Source organism: Parasteatoda tepidariorum, chromosome 2 (assembly GCF_043381705.1).
Source record: "Parasteatoda tepidariorum isolate YZ-2023 chromosome 2, CAS_Ptep_4.0, whole genome shotgun sequence".
Taxonomy (NCBI): domain Eukaryota; kingdom Metazoa; phylum Arthropoda; class Arachnida; order Araneae; family Theridiidae; genus Parasteatoda; species Parasteatoda tepidariorum.
The window spans coordinates 25,608,420-25,629,921 of record NC_092205.1 but is presented as its reverse complement, the minus strand read 5'-3'; the positions used below and the strand labels follow the sequence as shown (position 1 = coordinate 25,629,921).

Genomic DNA, 21,502 nt, shown 5'->3' with positions numbered 1-21,502 from the left:
TATATATATATATATATATATATATATAATTATGCTGCACTTTAAATGTTAACCCAATAAGGCACAAATAACATTTACTTTTGCAATATTCATTCATTTCCCATTTGTTTCTCTCAGCAACATAACCAGAATAACATTTGCATCTAGTATACTTGTCAGGGGTGAGTTCACAAAAAGTTGCCATCATCCCGCAATCACATTCTAGAAAAAAATATTTAATTACTTAATTAAAATTAATTACTACACATTTTGACAAATTTTACAAATTTGACAATTGACAAATTTTACGAAAACATTCTTTGCTTTCTAAATATATTTTTTAAAAATATTTTTCGCTTAATCAAATAATTTTTTCCTTTAAAATTAGTTAGAAATAATAATAATTCGAACAATTATGTAGTCTTAAAAACATTAATAAATGAGAAGCAAGCATTGAAATTAGTGAGCAATATCACATATTCACAAATGTAAAATATTTACTATACTAAATATAAGTTGGAATTAGAACTACATTATTAAATTTTTTTTCCGAAAAAATCCTTTGCTTTCTAAATATATATTTTTAAATTATTTTCTTGCTTGACCAAATAATTATTTTTAATTATCAAAAATTTATTTGTCTTCTTTAAAAATTAGTTAGAAACAATAATATTTTGAACAATAATATAGTCTTAAAAACATTAATAAAAGCAAAGCAAGCACTGAAATTAGAGAGCAGAGCCTTTATGCTGTTTCAAAAATGTTGCACTATTTTTTCTTTTTCAAACCTATTGAAAGATTTAAAAGAGAATTAAGGCATGTAAAAAAATTACAGTTTATGTTGTTCTTGGGACCATAAATTTACAACAAAAAAAATCCTTAGATTTTACTAAAAGAATAACTTATGGATTATTTACATTCAATCCAGCTTTTTCAACTTACTTTCGCATTTGCCGCTTGAAGCGAAATATATGTATTTATCTTCACAAATGCACTTCTTTACAGAACCTTCAAACTCACAACTTTTGGAATTATATCCACAATCACACTCTGAAAGAAAAATTAAGTTTATAACAAAAAATTTTGGCAAAGAAATAAAGTAAATTTCAACAGTAATATTTCTTGAATGTAAACATTGAAAAACAAATTCATTAAAATTTATTAGTTCATTGTAAATTTAATTTCATGAATAAAATGTAAATGTGTGCAAAAAAGAATGTGCGGAATACCATGAGAATCTTTTGATCTAATGATCAGATTTTCATGTACTAGAACTTAATCTTAAAGGTTCACGAGGAGACCTCAATTATGCTAATTAGTTGCGAAGGATTTATTTTAAGTTCAGAAATCAGATAGAAAAATATTCTTTTCTGAAAAAAATTTTTTTTTATGGACTGATTTGAATTCGAAGTAAAGCACAGAGGTAAAAACTACGCGGGAGCCACCAATAAAAACAGATAAAAAGTTCAAGTGTTCAACTCTAAAAGTTTGAAAAATCATAATAAATAATTTATAAATAGATTCAAATTTTCTGTTCGAAAGAGATTAAAAAGTAAACAATATTTGCCTTTTGGTGAGAAATCAGCTCAAAGTAAGCATATTGCCTAGAAACTTCGAGACATTTTTCTATAAACCATTAATAAACAAACCTTATCGGACAATCACATTACTTTATTTCATTTTTTTAAATTGTCTGAGCCTGGTTGCTTAGCAAGGGAATAAAATTTGGTATTTCACTCCTGAATAATCTATGATTATCTTAAATTACTCGTTTGCAAAGGAGATATAGCTTGGGCGTCTTTTGAGCTTGTTGCCAAATATATATGGCTTTCTAGATATAACCTTCCCAATAAGATATAACCAATGTTTCCAAAATTGTGTCTACTCCCCCTAATTTGAGGGCCAAGAATCGAAATTTAGAAAAATATATATGTCTATTTAAAGAGAGTGCATTTTTTATCTGATTTCATAACTTAATTAATAGTTAGGACAAATAAATTATCATAGTTAAAGTCAACCCAGGAATCATTTGGATTGACATTTAGTACGTGAAAATCCAATCATTAGAACGAAAGTGATTCAGGGTGTTTTTATTTGTGCACTCTACATTCATAATTTACATTTATTTGTGCATTCTACATACATTCAGGGTGATAACGTTTTTAATTTGCCTCGGTAGATATAGCATACTAGATAAATACAATTTATTAAGTTAATAGCAAAGCTAGGATGTTGATGATAAATGAATTATTTTGTATTTTTTCTGCATATTTGGTTAGTTTTTCTTTCATATGGCATTATTGATATTTATGTGTCTTAGGTAATTTTTTTATAATCTATATTTTTTCACTTTTATGTTAAAAAACATTTTTATGAAGTTTGAAATATACATATATTTTTAATGGCATTTTGCTCGTGAGAAAAACCTCTTTTTTTCCTTATAATTTAATGTAAATTTTGCATTGAATCTTGTTACTTTAAATTTTCTTCAATTACAAATTATGAAAGTTGATCGGTGTTTTTTATAGCAAGAATTTCCTTTCGGGCTATAGGCGAGCTTTTAATTTCTTAGAAAATATTCGATGAAACAATGCAATTCGTATGTTTTCTGTATCGGAAATTTGAAAAATTCTAATTTATTTTTATCTATTATTTATTTAAATTTTATTTTATTCATAAATCACACATTTATTTTTATTATTATCTTATTTCTCTAAATTTATAATTGCAAGTTAAGATTGATAATTTTATTTATAAGAAAAAATTAAAGATAACACATGTTTTTGAATTATGTTAAGACGTTATTTTTCATTATAAAATCCTTTTTAATGGCTTTTTTTGCATTCTTATAAGCCTTTTTCTGATTTTTAATGCAGTAACGTTCAACCTCTAGTCACAACAGAAAACTTAGTTGAAAGTTAGCAATTGACACCTATGAAGCTATGATAGCTGAACAAGGTCACACTCACGAAGAGTTTAATTGTTAGGACCTCACACCAAGTTTTCTTCTGAATCAGTTAAGTGGGATAATCTAATTATTGTATGTTTCCAAGTGGACATGGTTACATATACGTAGGTTATTATCGGAAATCATTGCCTGTTGAATGTTAGAAGGTGGAAACTTAGTAGTCATGAGCCATGTGGTCATTTGCCACTTACATGACAAAATGAAAAGATGGTTGAAGGGAGGACTTAGCATAGCAAAAGAGTCTTCCACGGGATTTATTGCAGATTGAGTTGGCTCGAAAACTTTGTACCCATTTATATATACTTCATTCACTGACCCCTGTCAAAACTTATACAAATAGAAACTCCTCATCAAAAATTCCTTTACGAAGGTTAGCTCTAGCTCGTCTTCTGGCTTGCTTGTCCACATGCTTGATCCAATAATTCCTTTGCCTTCTTCGTTAGGTTAAAAATTACAAGACTACGGAGTTGAACATTGAGAGTTGTAAACTTAAAAATGGGTAGGATGTTTAACGCTGGTAAGAAAGGGAAATGAAACATTTATGATGCATCCTGTCCATGAACTCTACTTCCCAAAGTTAGAAAACTTTATTTTGCTATTTAGAAAACTATTTTATGCTATTTCGGAAACAGTCGTTTTAGAACAATTTTCCTTTTGCGTTGAAATCAGTAGTTTTGACGGTAAAAAAGAATGAAATAAGCAAGCCAAAAGTTACATCGCAATGGTGCAACACAAAAAGCTATTGGCTATGGTATTAGAAACATCCATAAATGTGACCAAAAGACATGCCACCACAACTTTGATCCTCTGCACTCGTCTTCAAAAGGTGTATATAGAGCAATGCAAAAAGAAATGGCAGAAAAGGTTTAATAATGAGCACATAAAATGTCTTTTATTCAGCTTGAAAAAAAGTAATGAATATTGCAGATTTATCAGAATTTTAAAACTAAGAGTTTCGATTAAAAAGAAAAGGAAAGAATTAGAGCGTTCGCTGTTATCCTCATCTTTACTAAATGGAGCTATCATCTGGTAAACTAAATAACTTTAAGTTGCCAAAAAAAGAATAGTAAAGTTAATATAAATGATTTTGAGGGTCAGTCTCAAAAACACACCAAATAAAGCTGGAAATAAGACTTCGACATTGTTTTTGGTTTGAATAAATTTGTTACAGTAATATCTTGACTTACCTTCACATTCACCATAATGGTTTTGCTTATAATTCTCAGAACAAGAACATACTTTTTTGTTTGTTTGAGAATCAAAATAGCAATTTTTGCCATTCCGTCCACAGTTGCATTCTGCAATAAAAGATTTATTTGTATTGAAATAACTACTTACAATAGTTTTAAATTTTAATAACCCAAAATAAGCTTTTTGAAATCAACAAAAATTTTCAGTAAGAATTTTTTTAAAAAATTGGTGAAACTTTTGATACTAAAGCAACCACTGAAAGCCAGTTAAAAATATCTACGATTCCCGCTTTTTTGTACTAATTAAAGAATTAAATTCATAAAAATCTTATTCTTTTTCTATTTTACTGCAAATAAGAAAATTTTTCACATTTGTAATGGAATAATAATTGGAATTATGAATAAACAAATTTGAAAAAAGTATTATACCTCTGCAACAGCCTGTCGTAGGCTAGGAGAGGTCCCGACGGTTAAGGCTCCACAATATTCTGATCAATGGCATGATGGATCTTAAGACTCTTAGATTTCTTAGACTCTTTAGACTCTTAGATAGCATGATCTTAAGACACTTAGATTTCTTATTTGTATAATTTAATCTTAAATACATTACAGTGAAGTGTAACTTGTTACATATTAAACATTTAACCACTATAATTCAATATTTCTGGATGAATGACCTTTCCTCCCCCCGTAATGTTTTAAAATGTATGTCTAACTTTTTATCTACATCAAATTGTTTTATCTGATAAAAATTTTGTGAATTGTGATTGCTTTTATAACACCAAATACAGCTCTTAGTTTCTTTTCTGTCTTTCATGCATGAAAGCTGCAGTTCTTAGTTTTCCCTCTCTCAAAATATTCATAACTTCTACTTATCACTTTCAAAATAGGTACGTGAGATATACAAACGCTCTTACCCCGCAATTAATTTAAAAAAGAAAACTGAGAAGAGGTGTTAAATTATCGTTATTGGGAAATAGTTCTCCTTCTGAATGTCTTAACGCATTTTGGCTAAAAGGGCGTGAATACACCATTCCAATTATATATTTTTTATTAACATTGACGTTATTTTTTCTTGCTATTGTCAAAGGGTTTGAAGAAATTTATGAAATATCAAAAATTTCAATTGAAGTAAACACTTAATGTTGAGAATTTTTTTAACTACGCTAGTTTTTCTTTTTAACTTGAAACTGTTATTGGATTCTTTGATTTTTTGAAAATATATAATTATTACATTTCAGATTAAACATATGCTTTTATGATGGATTAATGATGGATAAAAACTTACGTTAAACTAAATGATTTGTCCATTGAGTTGGCCGATAGTTCATGTACGCAACATTTTATCTCTTAAATAAAATATTATTTTTTATACACTTTTATATTTTAATGGATGTAATTTAAGCATAATTCAATGAAGATAACTACACTTTATAAAATTTCTATGTCCGGCATAAAATTGGTTAATCTCAACCATGCTTGCAAAATTTCATCAGGAAGAGCAAATTCTACCACAGGGCGGCATATTTATCACTGGTTACTCTTAACGTTTCAAGTAAAAATGTAAATTTACAGTCTCAATGCAAAAAATAACAGTCACAATTTCAAAATAACAGTTAAAATGTAAATTTGTTATTTTCAGTTTTGGATAATACTAAATTCAAAAGTTCTCTTAAAACTTATATGCTGTACACCCCTACCTTTTTTTAAATATTTTTTTAAATTTAAATAGTCAAAAAAATGTGCAATTAGTTTAATTTTTTTCCTCAAACTCTTTTGTTCTGTTTCCCCTTTCCCCACAGTTTGGCGTCACATCACCGAAAGCCATCAAAGTAACAATAGAAATTTGTTTCTGGCTAGTTTAATAACTTTAATAAGTACCTGTATTGATTGGTATATTTATAAATTAGTTTTCAAAACTTTTTCCTTCTAGTTTCGCATGATCAAAATTTCGATTGAAAATAAAAATTGTAAAAATTTGTTTCCTCGCAATTCTTAAGAAACAATTGTAACTTATATTAGCATAGAGCTTAAATTGAAATTTAAGATATTTATTTTAAAATTGACCGATACTATAGATTTGCGACTATAGCTTATGTTTGGTAATGAATTCTCACTCTCATGAACAGAAAACCATTGAAATTTGCATCGTCATCGGATACAGAGTATCTGTAAAATTTTAATCACTCTAGCTGGTCGAAATTTTTAGTGGCGATAAGGTGGATTTGGCGATATGACAATTCGGCTTTCAGTGATCAGGAAACGAACTCATCGAAGTAGTTGACTCATGGGAGCAGTTGGAATTTTTGATAACAATAATTTTTTTCGAGTGGTAATATTTGGAAAAATTCTGTTCCTAGGGATTAGAAAATATTGGTGACGAATATTGAGATCTAGAAGGAAACTTTTTTTAAATTTTAAGTGCTCTAGCTAGTTTTTAGGTGCTTGAAATTATATAACGATATTATTATAGATAAACTCGAAGTATAAAAACAAGAAGTATTTTGCTTGTCGTTATTAAGCTTGTCGTTATTTTAGTTACTAAGCACGGAGCTTCAGTTGAAATTTTAGTATACTAACTAGTTGCTAAATAGGCCTGCCATTTGTATTGTAAAACACAAACAACGAAAAACGAAAGCGGATTAATTAAAGTGTGGAAATGAAAATGGATTAGATACGTTAATATAAAGTCAACTTTTTATATCTTTTTAAGCTAAATGTATCAAAAAGAATAATAATAAGGAGTTCTTGAATTCCTCTTACCTTCACATTTGTCACCTTTTTGAGCAGTCCCCGCGTCGCAGTGACATTTTTTTCCAAAACTCATAAAAGTGCACCCTATATTTTCATTACCACAATCACATTCTGAAACAATAATAAATCAATTATTCAAACTATCGCCAGTAATCTATTTATTACAGTTAAAATAGCTCAAAAAATTATCAAAACCTTGACATCTAGCATTAAACCTTGCGTTGCGGATGTACTGTTACCCTTCAAACTTTGGTTAGGCTGTAATCGCTAAATTTAACTTTGGTAACAGTTACCAAGGTTCAACAATAGACAAATAACAAAGGAATTACTGGAAACACTTAACATTTAAAACAAATTTTATTACAACTCTAAATTCTCAACAAACAGAACTCCAATCATTTCCAAATGCTAACATGTGCACCAATATCTCCAAATTATACACTATTTCAAGTTCCAAAATTTTATACACAAGATTAACCTTTTAGATAAAATGCAATTTCAAAGTTCTAAGGCATAATATTCCATTAACCCCTATCAAAAAGACAATTAAGAAACAAAATGCACTCTCATTCTAACTCTACTAAAATTACTTAAAATTTAGATTATGATATCTCTATAACATGTCATCATGCTTAAATATCAATGGCTCTCCTTAAAATATGTATCTAAAAACACAGTAGAAACAGTTTAAAATTTAGGGTAAATTATTCTTCTAAAATGGTACCCAAATCAAAATTAAAGTTTTATAAGTACAAAATAAATTTAGGGATCACCTTCTGAAACGCCCACCGGAATTGCGGCTAAACTCGTGGACAAAGCAAATTCCTTATTTCTGATAGCTAGTACTCTAACTATTCCAATTTCATTAGGCTTTCTCCTAGGAAGGCAGCAGGCACACGGGGAACACCGGACTTTCAGTATGGGTACACTTGTGTTTGGCCCATAGTCTCGAACATAGCGGCCTTCAGCTTATCACTATTGATCATCAACCCAGAGACTTCAGCTTAGCTTTTCCTCAAGACCACGATCCATCCTCTCAGCGGTGCTGTCTCAGATCAACCTTCTAGCGGGCAAGCTCCGTCCTCTCCGTGGTACTACCTCAGTACTCATACTCATATGTGATGGTTATCTCATCAGCCCCGCTAGGGGCTCTAACTAATTCATCTGAGTGGAAATAAATAATAAATCGCCGAAGCGCAACTGAAAGGCGAAAGTTGGGGTTCAGTACCTTTTACTGAGAGAAAATTAAAATGAAGTAGTGAGATATTGAACAAACAAGTTTAAGAGAGAGAAGAGGTTTTGTGGCAGACTGCCTCGCCACCCCTGGAGGTATTACCCCCGAGCTTCTCAGGTGCACAGTAGCCACATAGCCTCAGAGAAAAGGAGAAATACATAATAAATGCGCAAAATTATTTACAAGTATTTACAGCTATTTACAAAATTTATCTGATAAAAAACTGCGTCGGATAGGAAAAAGGCGGTTGCCGGGCTATATTTTATGTTGTCTTTGATGAGCTCAAAATCAAAATTTTTAAAGTAATTGCACGTATTACAAGAGAGTGCATCTCTGAAGAAACTTGCATATAGTTCAGCTATGTGCTCATCTATTTTGTTGATTTTTAAATCTCGTCTTAGATCCTTCATTCTCATGGATCTGGGGGCTCCAGTGATATATCTGATGAATTTATTTTGAGTAATCTCCACTTTCTTTTTTTGAGTAACAGTGGTTGTGCTCCATGCAGGGGCTGCGTAGCTGATGATTGGTTGAATGCATTGGAGGTATAGCTCTCGTTTTGTTTTGAGTGATAGTTTTGAATTATAGTTTAATATTGGTTTCAGAGATCTATAGGCTCCTTGCGCTTTGCTAAAAATATTATCAATATGGGTATTCCAGTTTAAAGTACAAGTAAGAGTGACGCTTAGGTAGGTGGCCTTTCGAACTAGTGGTATTGTATCATTGAAAAGAGTAATATTTGGATAAATGACTTTCTTTTTATTTGATTTCCTAATAATTAGTAGTGAGGATTTAGTGGTGTTGATGGCTACCTTCCATTTTGTGCACCAGTCTTCGATATGAGGTATGATATTACTGAGATTAGTAACTGACTTCTTAGGATTTATTGATCTGCTCATAAGTGCTGTATCATCTGCGTAGAAGGCTAAGGTGATGTTTCTCATATTATTAAAATTTGGAAAGTCCGCTGAATAAATTAGGTAGAGCACAGGGCCGAGAATTGAACCTTGCGGAACTCCTACTTTAATGTTTCTAGCGGAAGAAAATGCTGTATTGATGTTAATAGTACTACCTCAGTCACTCTTCACGTATCTTTTATTCTCCTCTCAACTAGGCGAAAGAATCTAGACTGACCTGTTTACTCACACACGGGCCGCCACGCAACCAATGGACGTCAGAACAGAAAGAAAGATCCACGAGAAAAAACAGTCACAAACCCACTAATACACTACAAAAGTGATAATATAATCCTCCTTAAATATTAATAAACTTAACTACATATAATTCACCCCAAAAATCCCATTTTAAAAGTATAACTCAAAATGTCTAAAAAATATCATGATTGTGATTGAATTTAAGCTTTATCATAGTTTAGCCATCGATTGAAAAATAACCCATCTTTAAAAGTATTGATAAAAAAAACTACAATAAATTTCTATTTATTACACGAAAAACTGTTAAATACTCTCGTCATAGAACTTGATTAAACGTTACATAACCTGAAGATTCGAGGTTTAGACAGTGAAACTGGTAAAAAGAGGGGAGAGACTGAATCATTGCTATTTCGACAAATGAGGTACTCTTTCTGATATTTTTATTAACGCTTAGTTGCATAAGACTGAATCCAAATCGACGGGACGAATGTATGTTATCGGAACAAAAGTATCTAGACCCGGAATATTATTAACTCGGCAACTTCTGAGTCTATATTTACATGATGTTGTTCCCCTTTTCTACGGACTACCAGTTTTTTTGTTAGTGATGACCATAAGAATCGACTTCCAGGTGTCCGTCACAACTAAAGTAAAGGATAAAAGAGATGATTTTTGGTTGCCTGGCTATACATAATCTGCCTTCTAATTCATCCCAGAGTTGTTCTATGAGATTTATTTAGATCAGTCAAGTATAACTAGTTCCAATTTTTGTACTCTCCTTTCGTCAAACTATGACTGCGCTAATCTCAATGTGTAAATGGAGCTGTTTTTTCTGAAAGAGTGGTAATTCCTGAATATTGCCGTAGAGATGGTAGAGTAGCATTACCTAGCATATCGACGTACGTCTCAGAATTCATATTTAAGAAAAAAACCTGAAATATATGACCCTGGCCAAACTATGAAAAATTCACCAAAACCATAATCCTCCACCAACCATATCCACTTATTTAGCCGGGTGTTGGAATAGTATTGTTGGGGATAGTGTTTAACATTTTTGTACTACCCTCTTAGTAAGTAGTAGAAAAAAATGTTTATCAACTTTCCGTCGGGATTTGATGAGAGAGAAGAGGACAAAAAGGGAGAAACTTATAAGTAATTCCCTCAATTTATGTCTCATATGTGTTTTAGCGTTCTTCGAAAAGTTTGAGTGCTACATACAAATTTTAAAATAGGTTAATTTTGAACACAAAACCCTATTTAATATTAATTAAGAAAGACTTTGGATATTAAAAATCAATAAAAAGAGAAGAATCGGTCAATGAGAATTGAAAAAATAGCTACAGGATATACAAAAAATGCTACAATTTTCATAACGTATAAGCAAAAAAACAACCCGCTTATAGGGAAAGCTGTAAAAGTTTTATATATATATAAATTTTAGAATGTAGTTTACAATAACCACCTACAGACAGCTCTGCAAGGCATGGATGATCAATTCTAGTATTAAAATGGGACAGCAGATTGTCGTACCGGGTTAGGAGGTTTAAACTACGTGGTTTATAAGACATTGTGTGTTTCTGGTCATGGAACATCTCAGGTAAGATTACAGTACTATCAAGTTTTTATTCTTTGAGAATTCTGTACTAAGCACAGCGACATCTTTGGGCATCTTTTGAAAATCTCTGCGTAAATTTTTTATAGTTTTCATAATGGAACTGTATTATTCCTTTATGCTTTTATTCCCTTTATTGAGCAATAAATGATAAATAATTATTTGCTCCCTGTAATAAATAGGAATTTATTGGAGTTTTTTTTTTTTTTTGTATCAATACTTTTCAAAGAAGGGTTATTTTTCAATGGATGGCACCACTATGATAAAATTTAAATGCAGTCAAAATTATGATACTTCATGAGAAATTTTTATTTATCCTTTTAAAATGGGATTTTTGGGGGTAGATTGTGGATATAAATTGTATTAACATTTAAGAAGGATTGGATTATCGCTTTTATGGCGTATTAGTGGGTTTGTAGCTGGTTTTTCTTGTGGATCTTTTTTTTGTTCTGATGCGGGATGACCCCTGGATGCGGGATGAGTTTGAGCGAGTTAACAGGTCAGTATGGATTATTTCGCCTTGGTGAAAAAAGTATAAGAGGCGTGAAGAGTGGCTGAAAAAGCAGTACGACGGTAGTGCGGATCGTGCCCGATGGAATGTTGGGTGGAAACATCACCGCTGACAGGATCTATCATGGCTGCTAGAAGTGTGTTCTGAGCCGGTATCATCGAGAATGAGTTTGGATATTGCTGGAGTCTCGGAGTGAGTTGATCTAGGCTGAAATGCTGAAAGGTTGATGTTTGGAAAGAGTCTCTGGATGCCGCGACTAAGTACGCAACATTGGTCGGATGAGCTGTTGTCTGGAAGAAAGTTGATCTAAAGCCTCAGAATAGTTGACGGGAAGTGATCGATTGAATGTCGCTAAGTTCAAGACGGTTGGCAAGAATTGAGCGTTCCTCGGCAGAAAATCGAATGTTTCTAAAGAACTGAATGGCGGTCAGAAAGTCGAAGTTCTCCTAGTCCACAAGTCTAGCTGCAAGCCCGGTGGGCGTTCCAGAAGGTCATCTGCAAGTTCCTTTTGTATTTATAAACTCTAATTTCTTACCTTTTCAGTAACTTTTCAGAAGAGCATTTTATTCTGTATTTTAAATTATTTCTATCAGGTGTTAAGATTCCTATTTTAAGATGAGCCTTGGATATTTAATTTTAATTATCTGTTGTAGGAATATAATGACCTAAAGTTTAAATGTTTTTTGTAAATTTGAATGAGCTAGGATTTTTATTTCATAAATGTCTCTTTTAGTGTGAATTAATTGAATGTGGTGCATATGAAATTTAAAAGTGCTTTTTATCGAAAAGTTTTATCTTGAGTATAACCATTTGGAAATTTAAAAGTGTATAAATAGGAAATTTTAGTGCACATGAAGGAATCTGGAGATGATTGGGGTTGTGTTTGTTGAAAATTTATAGTTATAATAAAATTTAATTTTTATTGTTAAATGTTTCATGTAATTCATTAGTTATTTGTCTATTTTTGAACCTGGGTAACTGTTACCAAAATTCAATTAAAAGATCACAGCCTTGCCAAAGTTTGAAGGGTAATGGTACATCCCAAATGATAGATAAAATATTTGTTCCCAAAATTCTTAAGTCCTCTGCTGGACACCTAGATAATTTGAAGAAAAAGATCGAATTAGACACTGAAGAACGGTGAGAAGAGTTGACCAGTTTGACAGAACGAGAAAATATCCACATTTATTCTTCAAAAGTTTGGCTATGGATAATTCCGTTCAAGAAAATATTACAGAGATATCGGTCTAGGTTTTATCTTCTGTTTAACTTCTTTTGCCCTCAGTGGAAAGTTTTAATTTTCTTTTTCTTTATCGTAGATAGCTCATGTATCTAGATGGGGTATGCATCAAAAACCAAATACAATTCAAGGCTTAATTAGTAATTGTTAATTAGTCACTTAAATTGGTCATTTTTTGAAGAGTAGTATTGCCACTTTTTCATCTCTCCTACATCACTTGTTCTTTTTAAAAGGTTAGGGTCTTAACCAGTATTTCCCACGCCTGCTGTTTTAAGAACTAAATTTCCTCGCATTCACAGAGAGTACAGCATTTTTTTTTTTTTTTGTATTTTTGCTTGTTTTCTTACTCGGTTACTACTAATAATGGGATTATTAATATTGTCTAAATACAGTCAAATAAAAATTTGTGATAATTTATCACATTAATTCACTGATTTCTACCACAGAATCGTCTGCAAGCATGAAGATTGCAACTAAGCACGAAAAAATCCATTCATTGGTTCATTAGAATTGGTTTATTGAATCAGTGGTTTTAAACTTATACCAAATGAAGCTATTTTTCTTTTCCTTTTTCACATGACATGTAATATTAATTGGCTTTGAGAATTAAATGCTGCGTATAAATTATGAACCGTTTGAACAGCCATGTCTTAGCAGAAAACACAGCTCATGACTAAGATTTTATGCGTACATTTTGCTTTGAAATTTATCACATCAATGCTTAGCCTAGTGATTCTATGATAGATCTATGATTAACAGGTTTACTTACTTTTACACGTGCCATCTTTGTTACCGTAACCGATTGTGCAATTACAAATTTTTCGCTGGTTTTCAAAACTGCATCCTGTAGAGTCGAATCCACAGTAACATTCTAGAACAAAATATACCGGAATATAATCATTAAATTCTGTACAAAACACTTCTCAAATGCTATTTGTTTATATCACCAAACTTAACACTTAACAGTTCTGCTGCTCAAATTAAAAAAACAATCTCAGGTCTTTATAATCTTCTGGAGATCTAAGCTTTAAATATTAGAAAAAATAAATTTTTTTCTTGTGAATATGTAGATTTTTAAGAAGTTTGCTGTTACATACGTCACTTGCCAATATGTGCAAGCCTGCTTGAAATCAAACAAATTTTTAGGCAGGGAGTGCCCTTCATGTTTTATTTAGTGGCGCCACCTATGATCAAGAATAGGATTTTGCCACATAAATACGTCACAACCAGTTTCCCAGGAGGACTCATTCATACACCTTTCCATCCGCGGATCGTGATTTTCACTTGAACCAGAGAATAATCAATCTCCAATCCAGTACCCCAAGAGGTAATTTGTTAAGAAAACATGGAGGACTTTGTAACCGGATAAATTTATCGTGCACCAGTCACCAATTTAATGCATGGGGATTCTTCGGCTGGCTAAATTTGAACTGCCGTTTTAATGAACACGAGTCCAACGTCCTACCAACCCGGCTATCACAGCAATAGAAGAAAGTAAATTCATGTATCTGAAAAAAATTCCTAATAAAAAAATTCAGTTTTTTAATTTTATAAATATTTTTAATGATTTTCAAATATTAATTTGAAAGTGATAACCATTTAGTAAGTTTTTCATATTGTAGACTATTTTAAGAGTGTAAAGTTTCACATTTTGATCATAAAACAAAGTCTACTAGATTTAAATAATGAAACATAAAATTGTTCAAAAGTTTACTTCAATAAAATTTCTAACCCAATTTGCAACTTCCCATTGTACTCATAAATTCTGATAAACGAGGCTAAATCCAATTATATTTTATACGATTATTTTGTGAAGACGTGCAAACAGGAGAAGAAGCCTTAAAGTAATATTTAAGAGATAAAATTGTGTTAAATGTTGTGTAATATTCTGGACGTTGAGTCTCAAGTGGTAAATATAGACACTTCGAGTAATTTCATCAGCCGACTCAATTCTGAGTTTGTGACTATGAATCTTGAATGCCGCAGCTTCGTAATTTTGAACCCAACTCAGAAGATAAGGGAACTCCTGAATCAGGCATAGGGACAAAGTACACTTCGTGGAGGACTTATTAATGGAACTAACCCGCATTTGCATTACATGATGTTACCCTTTTGTATGGACTATGTAACGATGGTAGAAATTATGTAACGGTATTATTATCAATAAATTGATAAAAACAAGATGTATCTTGCTTGTCGATTAGGAAAGCCTTATTATTAAGCACGAAGCTTCAGTTAAACTTTTAGCATACTAACTAGTTGTTAAATAGGTCTACATGCGTGCCATTTGTATTGTGAAACACAAACAGAGTGATACGAAAAACGTAAGCGGGTTAACTGAAGTGTGGAATTGATAATAGATTATGTACGTTAATGTAAGATCAACTTTTAATATCTCTTTAAGCTAAATGTGTCAAAAAAAAGAAAAATAAGGAGTTCTTGAATTCTTCTTACCTTCACATTTGCCGAATTTTTGAGCAGTCCCCGAGTAACAGTGACAAGTTTTTTCAAATATATTAATAAAAGTGCACCCTATATATTCACTGCCACAATCACATTCTGAAACAATAATTATTCAAGAATAAATCAGTTATTCAAACAATCGCCAGTAGTCTATTTATTACAGTTAAAATAGCTAAAGAAATTATCAAAACCTGGACATCTAACATTAAGCCTTGCTGAAAACTGTTAAATACTCTCGTCATATAACCGGATTAAACGTTACATAACCTGAAGATTCGAGGTTTAGACAGCGAACCTGGCAATAAAAGGGGAGAGACTTAAACATTGCTATTTCGACAATGAGGTATTGTTTCTAATTTGTTTATTAACGCTTTATTGCATAAGACTGAATCCAAATCGACGGGACGAATATATATAGCGGGTAAAATTTATCTCGACGTATAATACAGTCAAACCCCGCTATAGTGAACACGGCTTATAGTGAACTCCCGGATATAGTGAACTTTTTTCTGCCTTCGACTGATTCCCCCCCCCCCCATTTTCATAGTAATAATTTTGAAATTTCTACTTCAAAATAAATACATATACCGATTCTTAAAACCATCTATAGAAAGTACTTTTATGTGCTCAAATGGCAGGTTAGACAGGTTTAAAAAGCGGAATAACAGAAATTCAGGAAAATTATCTGAGAGTCGGGAAGTGTTTTCATATCTGATGTTGAGGATTGCTCATCAGCTAATTTTTATTTGTACGCAAGACGAAGAGTGATGAAAAATAACACATTTTTTGCAACTACATAATATTTTTTAGTCATTTATATGAATATAATGTAATAAAAGGGAGGAGTTTGGGAAGCATTAGTGAAATTGCCTGTGTAACGGATATAGTGAACTCCCGGTTATAGTGAACCTAAATTTTGGTCCCTTGAAGGTTAACTATAGCGGGGTTTGACTGTAGTATGAACTTGGCAACTTCTAAAAGCATATATTTACATTATGGTGTTCCCCTTTTGTGTGAAGTACCAGTTTTTAGAAGGTGATGACCATAAGAATCGACTCAGCTCCGTCACAGCTAAAGTAAGGGCTGAAAGAGAGGATTTTTCGTTGCCTGACTATAAATAATCTGCGTTCTAATTCATCCCCGAGTTGTTCTAAGGCGCCGTTTCTAAACCTCGCAGCCCAGTATTCGCGACCCAGTTTTGAATCATAATTTTCATCGCACTCCCCGCTTACAATAAAATGCATACAACAATAATGTGCATGAAGTATTTTGAACTCTGTTTTTAAATTATTTTTAACTAACCGCTAAAACAAAAGTAAAAGCGAGCCAACGTTGGCGAGAAATCACATCTGGCATTTTGCCAAGCTGGATTTTTTGCCAACAGATAAAGAGAATGAAAGTGGGGAAAATTTAAATATCATATTTGAAATAAAAGCCAAACAGGGTGATAACGTTAAAAGAGTATGAAAGTAGAAAAATTCGTTAATGAAAGTTAACCTAGACGGGGTGAGCTAAACAGGGTATAAATTTTTTCGAAAAATAAAAGAAATTAAACAGAAGTATAACTAAACAAAAGAGAAAAAAAATAAGTATTGTTTGTGGAAGGGTATCCACATGACCAATGCCGTCTCGAGCATGTACAGAGCAAATGTTTTTCCATAGGAAGAAGGAAAATGTTCGATGACGCAAGTTTCAATTCCAGCCTGTCTCTTACGAGTCGATCCTTCTATCACTATCGAATTTATCGTGAATGTGCATGTTATATATGTTTTCGGGTTAATTGCAATTCACCATATTAAATATTCACAGCAGCAGATTTGTGCAGACACATGGATACATTTTTAAGCGGAAAGTAAACGAGCATTAGGCGATAATCAAGCATCAACAAGTACACAGATGAGCGTGGTTCCGAAAATTAAATCAAGAAAATATTCTCAAGAATACTTAAATTCTGGGTTTACTAGTACTGAAGTAAATGAAGAAGAAAGTGCACTTGTCTGTCAACATTTGGAAAAGCTTCATAGTAGGTACGTCAACAAACTCAGAGAAATCATCGAATTAAAATTAAAATCATATGAAAAGCAAAAATCATTTCTCAAAGAAACTTTGAGATTAAAAAAGCTTTAATTACATCTTACAAAGTTTCATATAATATAGCCAGATGTAAAACACCTCAAACCATTGGTGAAGAGCTTATTCTGCCAGCAGCAATTGAGATTGTAAAAACTATGATTGGAGATAATGTTTCAAAACAAGTGCAGTCCATACCTCTTTCAAATGATACTGTTGCTCGTCGAATTGGTGAAATAGCTGAAGATGTACAATGTCAGCTTTTCGCGAAGTTGCGTGACAAATTGTTTTCAATATAGCTTGATGAAGCTACAGATAGTAATAAAGATGATCATTTAATTACCTGTGTTCGATTTTATGATAATGTGTCAGTAGTAGAGCTACTTTTCTGCAAACCAAAAGAACACAAAACAACAGCACTCGCATTATTTGGTATTTTATATGATTTTATGAACTAGGCAAACATAGAATGAAAAAATTGCATCGTAATGTGCACCGATGGTGATCTTTCAATGTCCGAAAGATTCCAAAGTATACAAGCACTTGAAAAACAAAAATCGCTTCAGTGCGTTTGGACACAATGTATGTTCCGCAGAGAAGCTTTGGCTTCGAAACAAATGAGTCCTGGTCTGAATATTGTGTTAACTACGGTCATAATCGTAGTAAATTATGTAAAAATGAGAACCCTGAATTTGAGAATCTTTTCCTCACTTTGTAAAGACATGGGTTCAGTTCATTCAACGTTACTATTTTATTGCGAGGCAAGATTGTTACCACCTTGGGAAATTTTTGCAACGTGTTTTTGAATTCAGAGAAGAAATTACCATTTTCCTAGAAGAAGGAAACAGTCCTGAAACCGAGAATTTTCGGGATGGTTTATTTGTGATGAAATTGAGCTACTTGGTCGACTTATTCGAGAAATTAAATAACTTGAATCTTCAACTCTAAGGAGCAAATACATTTATGTTGGATACGAGTGATAAAGTTAATGCTTTTTGTAGAAAATTGAAATTGTAGAGCAGAAATTTAAAGCAAAAAAATAAATAAATAAAAACCTAACAATGTTTACAATGTTGATAATTATGTTAAAAGTTACAAGAAGAACGTGTAAAAGTTGTTTTTATAACCATTAAAAATCATTTAGCCAAACCAAATTACAATTTAGTAATAAATAACTATATGAATTTCGGGCAGGAGTAGAGGATAATTTTTCTGCACTAAAAACAAGGACATTTCGCATTCTTTTTCCATTTTCAACATCCTACCTTTGTGAAACTGGATTTTCTGCTATGGCTTCTGTGAAGACAAAATATAGATCTCTGCTAAACATGGAAACAGAACTGAGAGTGGCTATTTCTAATACTAAGCCTTTATTCGAAAAACTTTGCTCTGCAAGACGGGTCCAAGGAGGTCACTAATAATTATTAAACTTGTTTTTAATTTAGTATGTTTTGATTAAGTAAGGTGGGTGAGCCAAAGGTGGCCAGTCTTCTTAATGTAGCCCACCCCCAAAAGTAGAATTAATTTCATTTTTAATCACAAGATAGCCCTGCTGCATTGCAAATCTTGTATCTGAAGAGCACATGGCAGAATTGGAAGAGATTTTCTTGAATAACCTTCATTGTATGAATTGATTTAATTTTCTGCAGTTGTCGTTCCAATTTTCAGGAAAGAAGATTGCGTAATTTATATGTGGTTAAATTCTTAAAACTTTGAATTATGAAATGTTTTCTGAAAGTTTATTTCTTTTTCTTTAACCACATTACTTCAATTCAAATTAATTCATCAGATTAATAGTTTTAAGTTGTGTAAATGTTGACCATATGCATACCAAGGTTGGCCCATCACCTATGCTATGAGACTTAAGGGACACTTGGGCCACCTTCGGAAACAAAAGTGAAATCTATTAAAGAGTTAATTATAAATCAGTACGTAGTATATATTTCTTAAGAAGGAATGATTTAATTGAATATTAATTGATTTCTTTCATTTTAAGAGAATGTGGAGCTTCGATATTTTTTCAATTTTTATAATATTTTGACGTTCGTAGTAGTAATAGTAGATTTTGAGAAATTTTGTTTCAAGTTTTTGTTCTGTTTGCATTTCAAATTATTTTTTCATGTATTTTTGTAGTAGTTATGGGTGTTTTTGTGGTAGATTCTGGTAAATTTGGGTATTTTTGAGTTTTTTTGTACTAGTTATGGGTTAGATTAGTTAACTCTAGTATGGTCAGTTAAATCTTGCCTACGTATGGTTACCTAGTTATGGTTAGTTAACTCAGTAATTCTTGATTTATTCTACTGAGTTAATTCAAAAGAATCACTAGTGACGTCACACAAGAACTTTCAATAATGATATATATATCAAAAAAACTATACACTCCAAAAACAAATATCTTTTTTAAAGTCGGGAAACTTTTCCCCACCATCAAGACACTTAAAAGCCTTTTAAAAAAACACTTGCCAGTCCAAGTGTCTTTTCTAAAGATGATTTCAGTAAGCGAAAAATTTATATCAATATATGGCCAACTTTGGAATCTCTGGGCCACCTTAGGAGCAAAAGCTACAATTTTGAACTTGTATAAAATAAATGAAATCTTATTCTACAATTAAAACTATACGTGATTTATATTAGAGATAGGTGTAAGATTTTCCAAGAACAATTTCATAACATAACCATAACCAGAAAATTAGGAAAAATCCTCAAAGCTTAGCTATGGCCATATTTGGCTCATCTACCTTAAGTTTTGATTTAGTAAATTGTTTTACTTTAACAAGTTATTAAATGTGTCGAAATGTATTTTGTTTTCCATGTGTATGAGTGCTTTCCTTTCAGCCAGTTAATCAACATTTTTTAAATTATATTTTCTCTTCGATATTCTCGTGCTTCCCCTTTAGTGTGCTAGTGCCCCACTAGGGGGCACACCCCGCAGGTTGAGAATCGCTGTTCTATGGGATTTATTTAGATCTGTCAAGTTTAACTAGTTCCAATTTTTGTACTCTCCTTTCGTCAAACTATGACTGCATTAATCTCAATGTGTAAATGAAGCTGTTTTTTTTCTGAAATAGTGGTAATTCCTGAATATTGCGGTAGATATGGTAGAGCAGCATTATCTAGCATATCGACCTACGTCTCAGTATTCATGTTTAAGAAAAAACCTGAAATACATGACCCAGGCCTAACCATACCATGGAAAACTCACCAACACCGTAATCCACCACCGACCATATCCACTTCTTTAACCGTTTTAAATGCCATGTCTTAGCGGAAAACACAGCTCATGAGTGAGATTTCATGTTTACGTTGCTTTGAAATTTATTGCATCAGTGATTCTATGATAGATCTATGATTAACATGTTTACTTACTTAGACATGTGCCTCCTAGGTAACTGTAACCGATTCTGCAATTACAAATTCTTTCACCTCCTTCAAAACTGCATCCTATAGAGGTGAACCCACAGTTACATTCTAGAACAAAATATACGGGAATATAATCATCAAATTCTGTATAAAGCACTTGTCGAATGCTATTTGTTTATATCACCTAACTTAACACTTAATATCTCTGTTCAAATTAAAAAAACATTCTCTGATCTCTATAATCTTCTTGATATCTGAACTTTAAAAAATAGAAAAAATAATTTATTTTTTTTGAATATGTAGATCAGTGATTCTCAATCTTTTTTTTTGTTGAGGCAAACTTTTAACGATTTTGAAATTTGACGGCACGCAATGAAAAAAATTAGATTAAAAGTTGTTTAATTACCCATTTTACAATGTGTTAAATAGTTTGTGATAATAATTATGAATGTGAAATAAAATAATATGTACTACAAAAGCACATTTATTAAGGGATTAATTATTTCTTTAGAACAATTTTTTATTAATTAGTAAAAGTTATTTATTTGTTTGCTAGTTATTAATTGTTAGCTTGTTTTCTATAGCTATTAACTCTTAGTTTTTTTTACATTAACTGTTATTTTTTGTGATTTCTTGTTAACTAGTTTTTTTGCTAATTATTAATTGTTAGCTTAATTTTTGTCAGTTATCCTCTGCTCATTTGTTTTTAATATATTTGTTTTTTTAGTTATCCTTTGTTAATTTGTTTATTAATTGTATAGCTTACTTTAATGATTAGCTCTTGCAACATTTTTTAAAATTGTGTGTCATATGCTATTTAAACACTTCCATCTTATTTTAAGATTGTCAGAGACAAGACAATCGCCGACAAAGATGTTCACTCGGTCAAAGCGTGGAAAAATTATAAAAAGTATCTATATATATATATATATATATATATATATATATACACGAGTTTACTCGAGAT

The 21,502-nt window shown here is 31.6% G+C and overlaps 2 protein-coding genes across 2 annotated transcripts in view; one reads left to right on the top strand and one right to left on the bottom strand.

Moving 5' to 3' along the window:
• LOC107456201 (cuticle protein 14-like) overlaps positions 1–21,502 on the top strand; it is a 206,301-nt gene that overhangs the window by 169,454 nt on the left and 15,345 nt on the right. The gene's annotated exons all lie outside the window — the stretch shown is intronic.
• The window catches only part of LOC107454911 (rh5-interacting protein-like), a 104,871-nt gene that overhangs the window by 77,566 nt on the left and 5,803 nt on the right, over positions 1–21,502 (bottom strand). Inside the window, exons 3-8 of the mRNA XM_071177334.1 lie at positions 20,542–20,643; positions 15,097–15,201; positions 13,412–13,513; positions 6,901–7,002; positions 4,135–4,245; positions 922–1,029 (exon numbers count right to left, since the gene is read on the bottom strand). Coding sequence (XP_071033435.1) covers positions 922–1,029; positions 4,135–4,245; positions 6,901–7,002; positions 13,412–13,513; positions 15,097–15,201; positions 20,542–20,643 — 630 coding nt within the window. The remainder of the gene's footprint in view (positions 1–921; positions 1,030–4,134; positions 4,246–6,900; positions 7,003–13,411; positions 13,514–15,096; positions 15,202–20,541; positions 20,644–21,502) is intronic.